This window comes from Carettochelys insculpta, chromosome 6, assembly GCF_033958435.1.
Source record: "Carettochelys insculpta isolate YL-2023 chromosome 6, ASM3395843v1, whole genome shotgun sequence".
Lineage (NCBI taxonomy): Eukaryota > Metazoa > Chordata > Testudines > Carettochelyidae > Carettochelys > Carettochelys insculpta.
Genome location: NC_134142.1, coordinates 82,071,107 through 82,083,746, shown reverse-complemented (window position 1 = coordinate 82,083,746; position 12,640 = coordinate 82,071,107). Strand labels below are relative to the sequence as shown.

At 42.9% G+C, this 12,640-nt stretch overlaps 1 protein-coding gene across 4 annotated transcripts in view; it reads right to left on the bottom strand.

Moving 5' to 3' along the window:
- Positions 1-8,150: 8,150 nt before the first annotated feature.
- CAPRIN1 (cell cycle associated protein 1) overlaps positions 8,151-12,640 on the bottom strand; it is an 81,278-nt gene continuing 76,788 nt past the window's right edge. For all 4 annotated transcript variants that reach the window (XM_074997479.1, XM_074997478.1, XM_074997476.1 and 1 more), the window contains 3 exons: positions 12,346-12,446; positions 10,759-10,822; positions 8,151-9,556 (listed from right to left, as the gene is read on the bottom strand). In XM_074997479.1, the coding sequence (XP_074853580.1) occupies positions 9,512-9,556; positions 10,759-10,822; positions 12,346-12,446 (210 nt within the window). In that variant the 3' untranslated portion in view covers positions 8,151-9,511. The remainder of the gene's footprint in view (positions 9,557-10,758; positions 10,823-12,345; positions 12,447-12,640) is intronic.

The window sequence follows — 12,640 nt, the reverse complement described above, 5'->3', positions numbered from 1 at the left end:
CTCCTGTGTTACAGACAATAATATATTTCTAATGTATCATTTGTTCACAGTAGAAGGGCTACTTTGCCTGAAGGCCCTTCTGGCTCACAAGACACCACCTCAGAGTAAAAAAAAGTTACCATTTAAATGAACTAATAAAATGTAGGTATAATTGAAAAGAAATGGATAGAAGTAACCGGAGACAAGTAAACAGAGGTGTCCCAACAAAGGTCTGTACTGGGACTAACCCTATTCAATGCACTTATAAATAGTCTGGAGAATGGGGTAAACAATGAGGTGGTGAAATTTACTGATACTAAAATGCTTAGAGAATGAAGAACAAAACAGAACGGCTATATCTACACTAGAAGCATCCGTCTACAGAAGGTACTGTCAGAAGTTTTGTAGGAACATCTCTTTTTATCTATAGATTGCATGTACACATAAAAGTGCATCAATCTTTTGATCCGCTGTCAACAACACCCCTCCCCCCGGCTCGGAGTGTCTACACAGCGTTTTTCATCAACAATTTCAGCTGATGAAACACTTTTTGTTTTAGATGATCCACAAGTTTTGTCTACAAAACCTCTGTTCTGCCTACAAAAACTCTTCAGTGCAGACATAGCCAAAATGAAGAGCTTCAGTAGAATCTCTCAACATTAGGGGATTGGGCACAAAATGGCAAATTAATTTTAATGCTGATAAATGCAAAGTAACGCACTTTGGCAAAACCAATCCCAACTACAGCCCTCATCATTTTGTAGTAATTTTGCTGTAGCAACTCAGGAGAACAAGCTTGGAGTCTTTGTGGATAGTTCTCTGAAAACATCCAGTAATATGCTATAGGAGATTATCTTTTTTTTTTTTTTTTTTTTTTTTTTAAAATGTTAGGTATCATCTAAAAAGAGACAAAGACATAGCTTCTACATAAATCCCTGCTGTGCCTACATCTTGACTATTGCATATACACGTGATCGTTTCATATAAAAAGAGAGATATGGGCATTGGAAAAAGTTCCGAAAAGGGCAATAAAATTATTAGGGGTTTGGAACAGGTGTCATAAGATAGATAAAAGAAGAAACTTAGAGGGAATATGATAGAGGTATATAAAATCATGAGAGGTATGGAGAAAGTGAATAAGGAAGTTATTTATTTATTTCCATAAGAACTAGGGGCCACCAAATGAAATTAATAGATAGGTTTAAAAACAACCAAAGGAAATTTTTCTTCACACAGCACACAGTCAACCTGTCGAACTCCTTGCCAGAGGATGTTGTGAAGACCAGGACTTTATCAGTGTTCAAAAAAGAACTAGATACATTCATGGAGGTTAGATTCACCAATACTTATTAGCTAGGTTGGGTAAGAATGGTGTTCTTAGCCTGTCTGTCAGAGGTTGGAAATGGAGGAGAGGAGAGGGATCACTCAATCACCACCTATCCTGTTCACTCCCTCTGGGGCATCTGGCATTGGCCACTGGCAGAAGACAGGATACTAGGACTAGATGGACACATGGTCTGACCCAGTATGACCACTTATGATATGCCAACAGCTGTAGAAACTGGAATGTCTGATCTGTTCAATGGCCTTATCAGTATATTGTTAAGTTCCATGAAAAACTAAAATTAAGACTCAGATGGGATGCAGCAGAAAGCTAAAACGGCTGGCTGTCTACAACTAATTTATTTATAAATTTAAGGAAAAATATTCAGACCTCCTTATTTTCCTTAAAAAAAGCATTAATGTTTACCTTTTCCAACTTCAAGGAAACAGCAGCAGACAACTAACTAGGACTGCATGAGCAACAGTTTACTATATGATCACAAAACAGTGACTTGCCATCACACTGCAGTGTGTACCATTTAATTGCTTAGGGAAAAAGCCAAGCCAAAGAACATTTACTGTTTCTTCCACAATATTGATGTCTCAGTAAAAGACTGTTACTAACCATTCTAACTGCTGTTCTTTAAGATATGCTGTTTATATCTTTTCAAGCTAGATATGTGCACGCACATGTGCGCGGCTGTCGAAAAGTTTTCTCTAGCAACTAGACAACTTGGTCAGCTAGGAAGCCCCCTGGAGTGGCTTCAATGCACAACCTATGAGACCCAGCCGACCTGGCACCCCCCAGTTCCTTCTTGCTGACCTGACAGAGTGTGGGCAGGAGGGTGGGTTTCGCATAGATATGAACAGCGCATCTCTAACTCTTACAGTGAGTAACTTATTTTTTCCAGTACTTGCTCACACTGAGTTAGGTGATTCCCAAGCTAAACCCAGAAGTGGAAAGAGGGTTGGAGTCAAATCGAGGATAACTCTAGAACAGCAGCCTCAAAAGCTGCATCTCATCTAGATTACTGCACAATCGCATAGAGAGATGTGAAGGAATGCACAGAAGACCACACAGGAGCATGACAGATGCCCTTGGGTGGCACATGTGCCAGGAAGGTGGATGAGGACATATGCGCTCCCATAGAGTGCACTGTCACCAGCAGCAGGGAGACTTTTGCGAGGTTGTAACGAACCCATATACAGACATAATCCAGGAGGAGATGTGCTGTGACAACACTGGGAGTCCCTTCAGGCACTCTGCAATGGCCAGGAAGAATTGCATGGTCTTACAGAAGGGCTTAGTTCACTCAATATAGAAGACAAGCGCCCATCTCACATTAAGGGAGTGCAGCTGCTGCTCAAGTTAAGAAAATATGAGATTTTGCATAGAACACAGGCAGGAAAATGTCCTAACATAGAACCCCCACTTTAGGCAGAAACACTGGGTGAAGGTGAAGTTGGACCTTATCCTTATGGAACAGTAAGCACAGAGGCTAAGACATGGGGTCCCAGAGTTCAGATAGACACCAGGAAGGCCACTTTCCAGGAGAGGTAGAGAAGGAAGCAAGGGGCCAGCAGTTGAAAGGGAAGGCCCATAAGCACCTGGAGGAGTGGGTTAAGATCACAAGTCAGGACCGGATGGCACCCAGCAAGTGAGGTCAGTCCATGTCCTTGACGTAGGGCCTCACCATGGGGTGTGCAAACATGGAACACACTCCTTCTACAGGGTGTAAGGCGAGATGAACCTTGATGGATGAAGAAGCAAGGCCATACTGCTTCAGTGACACGAGGTTGTCCAACACTGGAGTGATAGAGATAGACACAGGCACAAGACTGCACTGAGTGTACCAGCAGAAGCAGCATTGGCCACATAGAACCATCATGCAGACCGTTTGCAGCTACTGAGGACCTGCTGTACTGGCTCCAAGCAAGCCTGCTTAGCAGGTGTCAACCACGAAGCCGCCACACCATGAGGTAGGTGAGTTCTGAGTGGTGAAGTCTGGAACCAAGGAAAGTCAATAGAGCAGAAGCACAGAGAGCTCTATCAGTGTGGGGGTGCCAATGCTGGCAGGCCCACGCTGGGGCTGTTTAAGAACTACGTCTGCCTTGTCCCTGCAAACCTTGAGAAACACTTTGTACACAAAAAGAAATAGAGGAAAGGCACTGAGCAATCATGGGGTCCATAGAATGAGGAATGCATCTGCAATGGAGCCCAGGCTGAAGCCCCAGAAGGAGCAGAACACGGGGCACTTGTGCTTGGGGAAGAACGCCCTGTCTTGTGTGGTGTCAAGAACTAACCCCATAAACTCCATGCATGGAGTGGATGCCAGCAGGGACTTGGCAGGTTTGAGCAGCACCTAATTTGCAGACCTCCCTGGAAGAGCCAGTCATCCACATACAGCTACTCCTGACAGTGGAGGGAGGCAGCCACATTTGGTAAGACACCCGGGGGCTGTGGAATCCCCGAAGCAGAGGGCTATAAATTGGGAGATGAAGGCAGTCCACTGTAAACTGGGGTGAAGCGGTAGGATGGATGGACGGAAAAGTGAGTGTTCTTTAGGTCAAGCAAGGTGCACCCATCCTCCGGATCCAGAGGGAGGGATGATGGTGCCCAGATATATCATGCAGAACTTGTGAGACATCAGCTTGTTGAGCTCTCAGAGGTCCAGGATGGGTCACAAACCTCTGTTCACCTTTGGAACCACAAAGTAGTTGGTGGAGGAGGTGCCTCCTTCATACAGGGGAAGGGGTTTCTACTCCATCTCTAAGGTCAGAAGCAACTGAACCTCCATAAGAAGGAGCTGTTCATGAGAAAGGTCTCTGAAGAGCGACAGTGGGTGTGGGAACAGGGGCAAAGGAGGACACAGAGTGGAGTGAGAAAGTACAGTGTATGTCAGTGAAATAGTCCTGAGGATACATCAATCCAGCATGAAGGCCAACCAGGCCTGGAGAGCAGACAGTCTGTTTAGAAAAGGCAAGGCAGGATCCAGTGGTGCTGGTACTCCAGTCTTGAACACACCACCAAAATAGGTGCTTCAACAAGGATTCTGACTGACTGCAACCCACCCTGGACAGTTGATGGGAAGGCTGGAGACGGGAGTAGTGACCCCCTTTTTTTTTTTTTTTGACAGAAGGGCTGAGCACCCATGAGACTGGAAGGCCTGGACTGGTGCTGAGGCTGCATCTTAAAGGGCTTCCGCTGCATGGCAGGTGTACACATGCCTAAGGACTTCATAGTACTGTGAGAGTCCTTGAGGCTGTGGAGGCAGGTGTCAGTCTGCTGAGTGAACCCCTAGCCACCAAAAAGGTGGCCCTGGGTAGTTTGTTGGACCTCTGGGGGGAGCCCCAATAGCCCCAGCCAAACCATTTGGTGCACAGCTGTGCCCAAGGCAATAGAGTGGGCTGCAGAGTCACCCACATCAAAGACTGTCTGCAGGCAGATGCAAGACAACACCTTGCCCGGCTACAAAAGGGCCTGAGAACTCCTTTCTCAGGTCCTTGGAGGGAGCCCTGACAAACTCGAGAACTGCAGCCCAGGAATAACTGTAGCAGCTGAGGACAACCAGTTGATTAGCCACCCACAGCATAAAGACCCTAATCAAATAAACCTTTTGTCTGAAGAGGTCTAGGCATCTGGAATCTTGACTTTGGGACCCACCAGCCTTTGCACACTTTCTCACTTATGGCATCCACTACAAGGAGCAGGGAGGTGGGTGAGTGTATAGGCACTCATAGTCCTTTACTGGTGCAAACTACTTACTTGCATTCTACCCCACAAGCAGTCAGGAGGATAGAGGCCAGTGTCTACCAAATAGTAGAGGCAGCTGTCATGACAGTCTTGTTGAAGAGAAAGGCCACATGAAATAGACTGCTGACATTAGAATGTCACAGATGGGGTCAACAGACTCAGTAACTTCCATCTCTGGATGATTAAGGCTGGTGGTCACATGGTAGAGAAGGTCCAGGAGAGCCCTACAGGCTGATGCACTTGCTCGGCCTCATCTGTGGAGGAGCTGGAGGATGCTTGGGGTGGAGGGGGAGGGGAGCTGGGGAGAGGGAGGGCCCACAACCAGTAGAGAGTCCTCCATGAGAGAAGGAGGAGGAGGAGACAATGCCTCAGGAAAGGTAGAGTGGCAAGAGTCCTGAGGCAGGTGGCTTGCAGCAGTCTCAGGAACTTTTGAGGTAGATGTTGTATGTGATCAAGCACATGGCACAGGGCACAGTGCCCAGTGAGTCATGGTATGTGCAGGACTTCCTGTATGGGCATCAAGCTGCAGACCACTGTGCAGCAGCAGAGTCCTGTTCCAGACCTTGAGGGTCTAACACTGGAGAGCCATGGAATGAAGCAGGAGAAGGAGAGCAGGAATGCCAAGGAGGAGCCATTCCTGGGGGAGCCACTGGCGTAGTGCAGCCAAACGTCTGACTTGTAGCATGTGGTTTCATGGGACTGACAAGGTGAGCAAAAGCAGTGAGGAGAGCAAGAATGGTGCTGAGGCAAAGGGTGCCGAGAACTGGACCAGTGTTGAGAAGAAAAAAGTTGAACAGAGTGGCGCCACGAAAGACAGGAAAAGGAGAAATCGACAGGAGCCAGGCCAGGGACTGGTGCTGGGAATAGGATCAGTGCTGAGAGGTATCATGACATGGAAAACAGAACTAGCATCGAGAACACAACAGATGCCAAGAGGTAGAATGGTGTTGAGAATAAGACCGGCATTGGGATCAGTGTGGAGAGCAGTATGAAAACAGGGACCAGCGTTGGGACGGAAACCTGCATCAAGAGTGAGATCTGTGCAGAGAACAGAAACACCAAGGACCAGTGGTGGGATGGAAACCTTCGTCGAGAGCGATATCTGTGCAGGGCACAGGAACACCAAGGAACTGAGGCCTTTGGCACCACAGAAGAGTCATTACTTAGAGTCCAACCTGTGAGGATCCTTACAAGAAAAGCCAAACCAGTGTGGGAAAAGGAGTGAGTCTCTGAATGAGAAACTTTGTCTGTGTGCAACCCATGCCAGGCGAAGTCCAGAATCCAAAGACAAGCATCATGGAGACAGCATCTGGACTGGCGAGGCACAGCGCCTAGTGTCAAAGCGAAAGCCAGAGCATGCCAAAGAGCTTGGATCTGAAGTGTCTGCAGTACAGGCCCTGGATGGAGAATGAGCCCATGCTAAGCAGGACAGAGAGGGCTGTGAAGCCGTCCAGCACTGCAGATCAGAATGGTGATGCTTCAGATGGCTTTGCTGGGACCCAGGGCAGGCCTGAGGAGTCGGGTGATTGGGTGATGGCACCGAGACAGATGCAGGCAGGAGCAAAGGGTGTGAAATGAAAAGTTGTTGGAGCAGAAAGACATGCTCCTTACGAATCCAGGGCCTCAAACCCCTACTGATATGGCACTTATCTGCTTGATGAACTTCACCCAAAGAACAAAGGCAGGAGCCCTGAGGATTGCTCACTGGCACAGACTTAAACAGCTGGAGCACTGCTTAAAGCCCTGGGCTTTTTTTCCATTCAATTAACTCAAGAAGCAAAAATGGTAGGGGAAGGGGAAGAGACCTTCCCTACCTGACACACAGTGAAAACTAAATGAACCAAAAAACATTATGGTAAGTACAGCTATTTACAACTATTTGCACAAAAAGAGCTAGGGAGCTGTGGCATAATAATAGGTACTTCACTTGAACAACCGAGCCATCACCATGGGCAGTAAGAAGAGAACTAAGGGGTGCCGGGTTGGCTGGGCCATACATAGACTACACACATATGCCACTCCAAGGGGCTCCCCAGCAGACCCGGCTGGCTAGTTGCTAAGGGAAAACTTTACAAACAGCCATATGTGAAAGCACACACCTCTAACTCAAATAGATATGAATAAGCACACAAAGTAGTATAGTACTGGTCATTAATTTCTGTGGTCTTTACATTCTGATCATGCCAAAATGACAGTCATGAGCACTGAGTTTGGGACTATTTCACAATAAAGTAAAAACACTTCAGTTATGACAGCATCAAACATCCTTTATATAACAGCAAACCCTTCAGTTTGGTATAGCAAAAATAATACCATTATCTCAGGATTAAACATCCTCTGTTCAATAGATGTCTGTTGTCTAATGACCTTTTACAGCTCTTTAGATCTTAAACGTGATATAAAATGCATTTGTATTCATCATTTCTATAGAGGTAGCTACATATTCTCCCTATTTTAGATAGGGAAACAGGCACAAAGCAATTAACCAGTCTGACCAACATCATACTGGCTACGTCTACACGTGCCCCAAACTTCAAAATAGCCATGCAAATGGCCACTTCGAAGTTTACTAATGAAGCGCTGAAATGCATATTCAGCGCTTCATTAGCATGCGGGCGGCAGCAGCGCTTCGAAATTGACGCGCCTTGCCACGTCCAGATGGGGCTCCTTTTCAAAAGGGCCCCGCCTACTTCGAAGTCCCCTTATTCCCATGAGCTCATGGGAATAAGGGGACTTCGAAGAAGGTGGTGTCCTTTCGAAAAGGAGCCCCGTCTGGACGCGCTGCGCGGCGGCAAGGCGCGTCAATTTCGAAGCGCCGCTGCCGCCCGCATGCTAATGAAGCGCTGAATATGCATTTCAGCGCTTCATTAGTAAACTTCGAAGTGACCATTTGCATGGCCATTTCGAAGTTTGGGGCACGTGTAGACACGGCCAGTGTGAGTGGCAAAACTGTTAGATTTATGAGTTTCCCATCTCCTAATCCCAAGCTATTTCTTCTACACCATATGTTGATCTGATGAACATGAAAGTTTCCAAGGAGAAGAAAAAAAATTCCCAGTTAATCCAACCATCGTGAATTTAGACAACAGATAAATGTGAGAGCTAACTTCTGGAATAATTTAAAAAGGAACAAAAAGGTGTATGTAAATCTGTACAGTGAATTAGGGACTAAGCTTATACAAATGTCTATCCCCATCATGTGAAGTCTGCATCAGCTGAAAACCATTGTTCCACACTGCAGTTTTTATAAACATGTTTTATTTGTCTTGCTTATACCGTTAGAACTGTAACTGCTGGCTGTAATTTCCCTTAAACGGGGAAACCGATCCAAACACATACTGGTGCTTTTCAAAAGAGAGCAATTAAAAGGGCAGCAGCGGGAATTTTGAGATTTCTTAAAACCTTCAGGCTGCAGAAAGACAAAAGGACATGTGACCAAAAAGTATGATGATTATCCATTAGAGATTTCCATCAGTACCGGTATCGGTTATTTAGGTGATAATACAGCAAGGTCAAGTATTAGTGACAGACAATGTGCGAGTCATAAGGAATGATATAGAGACGATACCAATCCTTACAAAAGTCATTGCTATCAAAGAAACAAACATGTTTAAGAGAAATATCTAAATACTTCACATCAAATATACAAGTGGCCATCCAGATTATATCCCATATTTGTCGCAAAAGTTTTAAAGTGCCAATCAAAGCTAATTTTTTGGGGGGGGAAGGAGGGTTAAAAAACCTTATACAATTATATCAGCAGTTACACAAAAGCAATTAATGTATCCTTAGCCACAGTAAACTGAACCTGGTGATGGAGAATGCTGTAGCTAAGGGTGTGTCTTATCTATCAAAAGCTGGCTGTCAGCTTATTTGTCTAGTTAGGGATATATGCAACATTATGCATTTTAAACTGTTCAGTGCTTCATTTTCAAATGAAAAAGCTGAAATGCAGCTGCTGTGCCAAACCACACTTCACTTCTTCCATCCTTCTTTCGTGCGAAAGTTTAATTTTGTCAACTGCCGTTAGAATAAAATCTTTAGGGATTTGCAGATTGTGTTGCATCACTACAGAATAACAGAAAGGAGGCGGTCTTGCTTTTTTTCTGCCACTTCAGTTAACCATGGAGATCTGATCACCCTGAAATTGCCTTTTTTGCTTTACTCATAGCAAGAGTGACAAATCTGAATCTCATGTGCAAGGCTCAAGATGATGCTTAGGACAGAACATGCAGAGTAAACGTTGTTTCTTTCCATATCCAGGTAATATTAAGCTGACAAATGTAGTCCTGTCTTTATGGATAATGAAAATAGTCCCGTTACAATGAACTTCCTGTAAGGGAGAACAAATAGATAATAACTCTTCCGGTAACATGTATGGTAGGTACATTGGCCAGTGTGTTTTTGGCGTTAAATGTAATCCTATGGGATCAGTTTAATTCACTTGCTGAGCATTCATTTGAGGCATCCCTCTGTTGGGTCTTGCAGGCCCTCCACGACCTAAAAAAATAAAAACAGAGCTTAAAACATGCATCAAATCTGATCATTTTAGGGTTCAAAAAGGGTCAGCTTCAAGTCTGGTCTCAGTAACTTCAGTTTAGAATTCATAGGTATATGTTTACTGTATTATTGCATGTGACTATATTTATCCATTCAAAACACAAACACTGCTGTATGCCTATTAAAACACCTAATCAATTATTTGGTTTCTCTATCAGTATTTTTCATAATTTTCTCCATCTGCTTAATTTAGTCTAGTTTCTAAGGAGATTTTTCCTCTTCAGTTACCAAATGGCAACTACTCACACAAGTCATCCATGCATGTATAGGACAACAGATCCAATGTAAGTTAAGCTAAGACTTTTAAAATAATAATTGGTTATCATTTAAAAAAAAAAAAAATCACATTTTAAACTAAGCTAAGAGGCTCTTAAATTGTCAAAACTACAGTCTGAAGACCCATCACTAGCATTCTGTTGACGACAGGTTTCATAAATTGGTATGTCTATCTTAAATCAATCTACATCTTTTGTCAGTTATTTACCTGTACTTAAGAGACTTTCCTATTAGAAAACAGTAAAACCTTGAAATATGCAAAACCAAGGAGGGAAACCGCTCCTGTCACAGGCAGCAGCCTGACTCTTGCCACCCCTGTCAGTGGCAGCAGCAAGAGTCAGGCTGCTGTCCCTGACAGAAGTGGGGAGACTGCTCCTTAACAAACGTCTACCGAAAAACTATGACAGTATTGTTGAAATGTAACTAATAGTCAAGAGATTAGTTCAACTACAGCTTTGGCTATTTGATAAAAATTTAGTTGAAGCTCACACAGAGTGACTTCGGCATATTAATATTTTTGTTTCAGTCTCAAAATAAAATAAACTGCGCAGCAGCAAATAGACCTTTTTATCCCCTTCAAGTTTTCAGGACTCATTTTGTTGTAAGAAAGAAAAAAGGCAATTAAACAGCATGGAATCAAAGTTATTTGTCTGCTGAGATTTCAATTTAAATTACGAACAAGAATTCTTAAATTCAATAGCCATCTAAATAAACAATTTCCAAAGAAAGTTCTAGGAAATTTTGGAAGTGGTTTTGAATTGTGGCTAATTAGCTGCATATGATCAAATGTCTTCTCTGATTCAGAGCCCTCTAGAGACTGCATCAGGAAGCTCATCATCATTAGGAACACTTCACTTGAGTATTACCTCTAGGAGCTCCCCGAGGTCCACTTTGTCCAGAGCCTCGTTTAAAATTCTGTTGATATCCATCCTACATGGAGTGGAAAAGGGAAAATAATAAATTAAGGTAATTTCATTAAACCACTCAAGTCATTTGTTGTGTCTTAGACAGTTAAATATTTGCTATTAAAATATTAAATTTCAAGGGTATAAACCATGTATTTTTTCAGTATATCCTTTAAATGAAATGGCAGCACCACCAACATACAGAACTGTACTTCTGAGAAGTAAAGCCTAATCTGCCTCTTGACACTAAAGAAATTCGGCTCATTAGCAACTAATAAATATCTTCAAATATTTTCACAGACTAAGTGAATAAACTTGACATAACGTATCCAGGCTTGGAAGGATTGCACTTTTTAATTGATAAATTAGATTTCACTGTACCCACACAAACAAATAATATTGATAATCAAAGTTTACAGCTAGGCAAAGAAAGACAAAATGCTGCTTGAGAACTAAAGGGTAAAAATCCAATGATTCAGATTTGAGTTAGGCTTGTTACAAATGGACTGCCAAATGAATAGTAAAAACAGTCATAATTTGCTGATTTATGTATATGTACATTGTACATTAGGACATGTAATGGCGACAGTGTGTTTTGGCAGTTTTAAAAACTTCAGCTGTTTTAATCTCAATGTCTATTGTCATACTCTGACTCCTTATGTAATTTATCACATATCTGAAAATTTGAATAAAAATCTAAAAAAAGACAAGTCCATAATTTTGTGCAACTGTGAAAATTTAAAGCAATACATCTAAAAATGTACTTAAACTCAGGCAGATGAAACAATCAAAAAGCAAATTCTGCCAAGCAAATACCTGTTTAGTTTTTTCTTTTATTACATTTTATTTGTTAGCATTCCAGAGCCAGAACAGGTAAGAAAAGCAGATTACTCCACTCTGGCTCATCCATCAAGAGGGTTAAAGGTCTACCCTCTAGTATGTCTGTGTGTAAAGGTATGTACACAGATCCACTGACGTAACAGACAATTTTTAAATTTTTACTTGTGAAGCATAAGTCATTAAAAATGTTTTATTTTTAAATCCTAGGGTAAGCAAGGCTGGACATTAGATGGTTGTAGAGCAGAGAGCTTCAGTTTAATTTGCAAACTAAGCATATTTGATATGGAGTCAGTGAGGTTTAGCAATTAAACAAGTGTTCTAAGTAGAACACTTAATACAGGTTGAACTTCTATAGTCTGGCACCCTCAGGACTCAACTGGTGCTGAATGAGAGGATTTGCCACACCATGGGAGGTCTATATTGTCTAGCAGCATCACATAACACTTCCACTGCTTACTGGACTATCAGAAGAGATTCAGGGGTAAACAACAGTCAAGCAATAGCACAGAACACTGGAGGCTGTAAACCCAACTTTATGCGAACAAAGGAAACTTGGCCAGACCCAGAAGTGGACATCCGGGCTAACAAAAATCATGGTGGATTACTGATTTTGCTGGACAAGAGAGGTTCAACCTGTAGTTTTAGGCAAGTTATTTAGTTTTTTCTGATTTTTCCATTCCTATAATTTCAACTTAAACATCAACTCACCCGCTGGTAGTTGGAGTAGTCCCGAGGAGCATTAAATTGAGGCTGAGAGTAACCACTGTTTGGAGTATTGGAAAACGAAGGGCGGTAGCCATCATATCCTCCTAAGGATGAGAATACAAATCCTTACTGAAGGGCACATAACCTGTTTTCATAAATTATGCTACACACATTAAAGGCCACTGAAGTATTTCATTGACTTAAGAAAAAAATTGAAAAAAGTGCTATGTCATCAGACTGTATAAATACCTGTACAATAAGCTACACTTTCTCATTAAGATCTTGTAAAAGGAGGAAG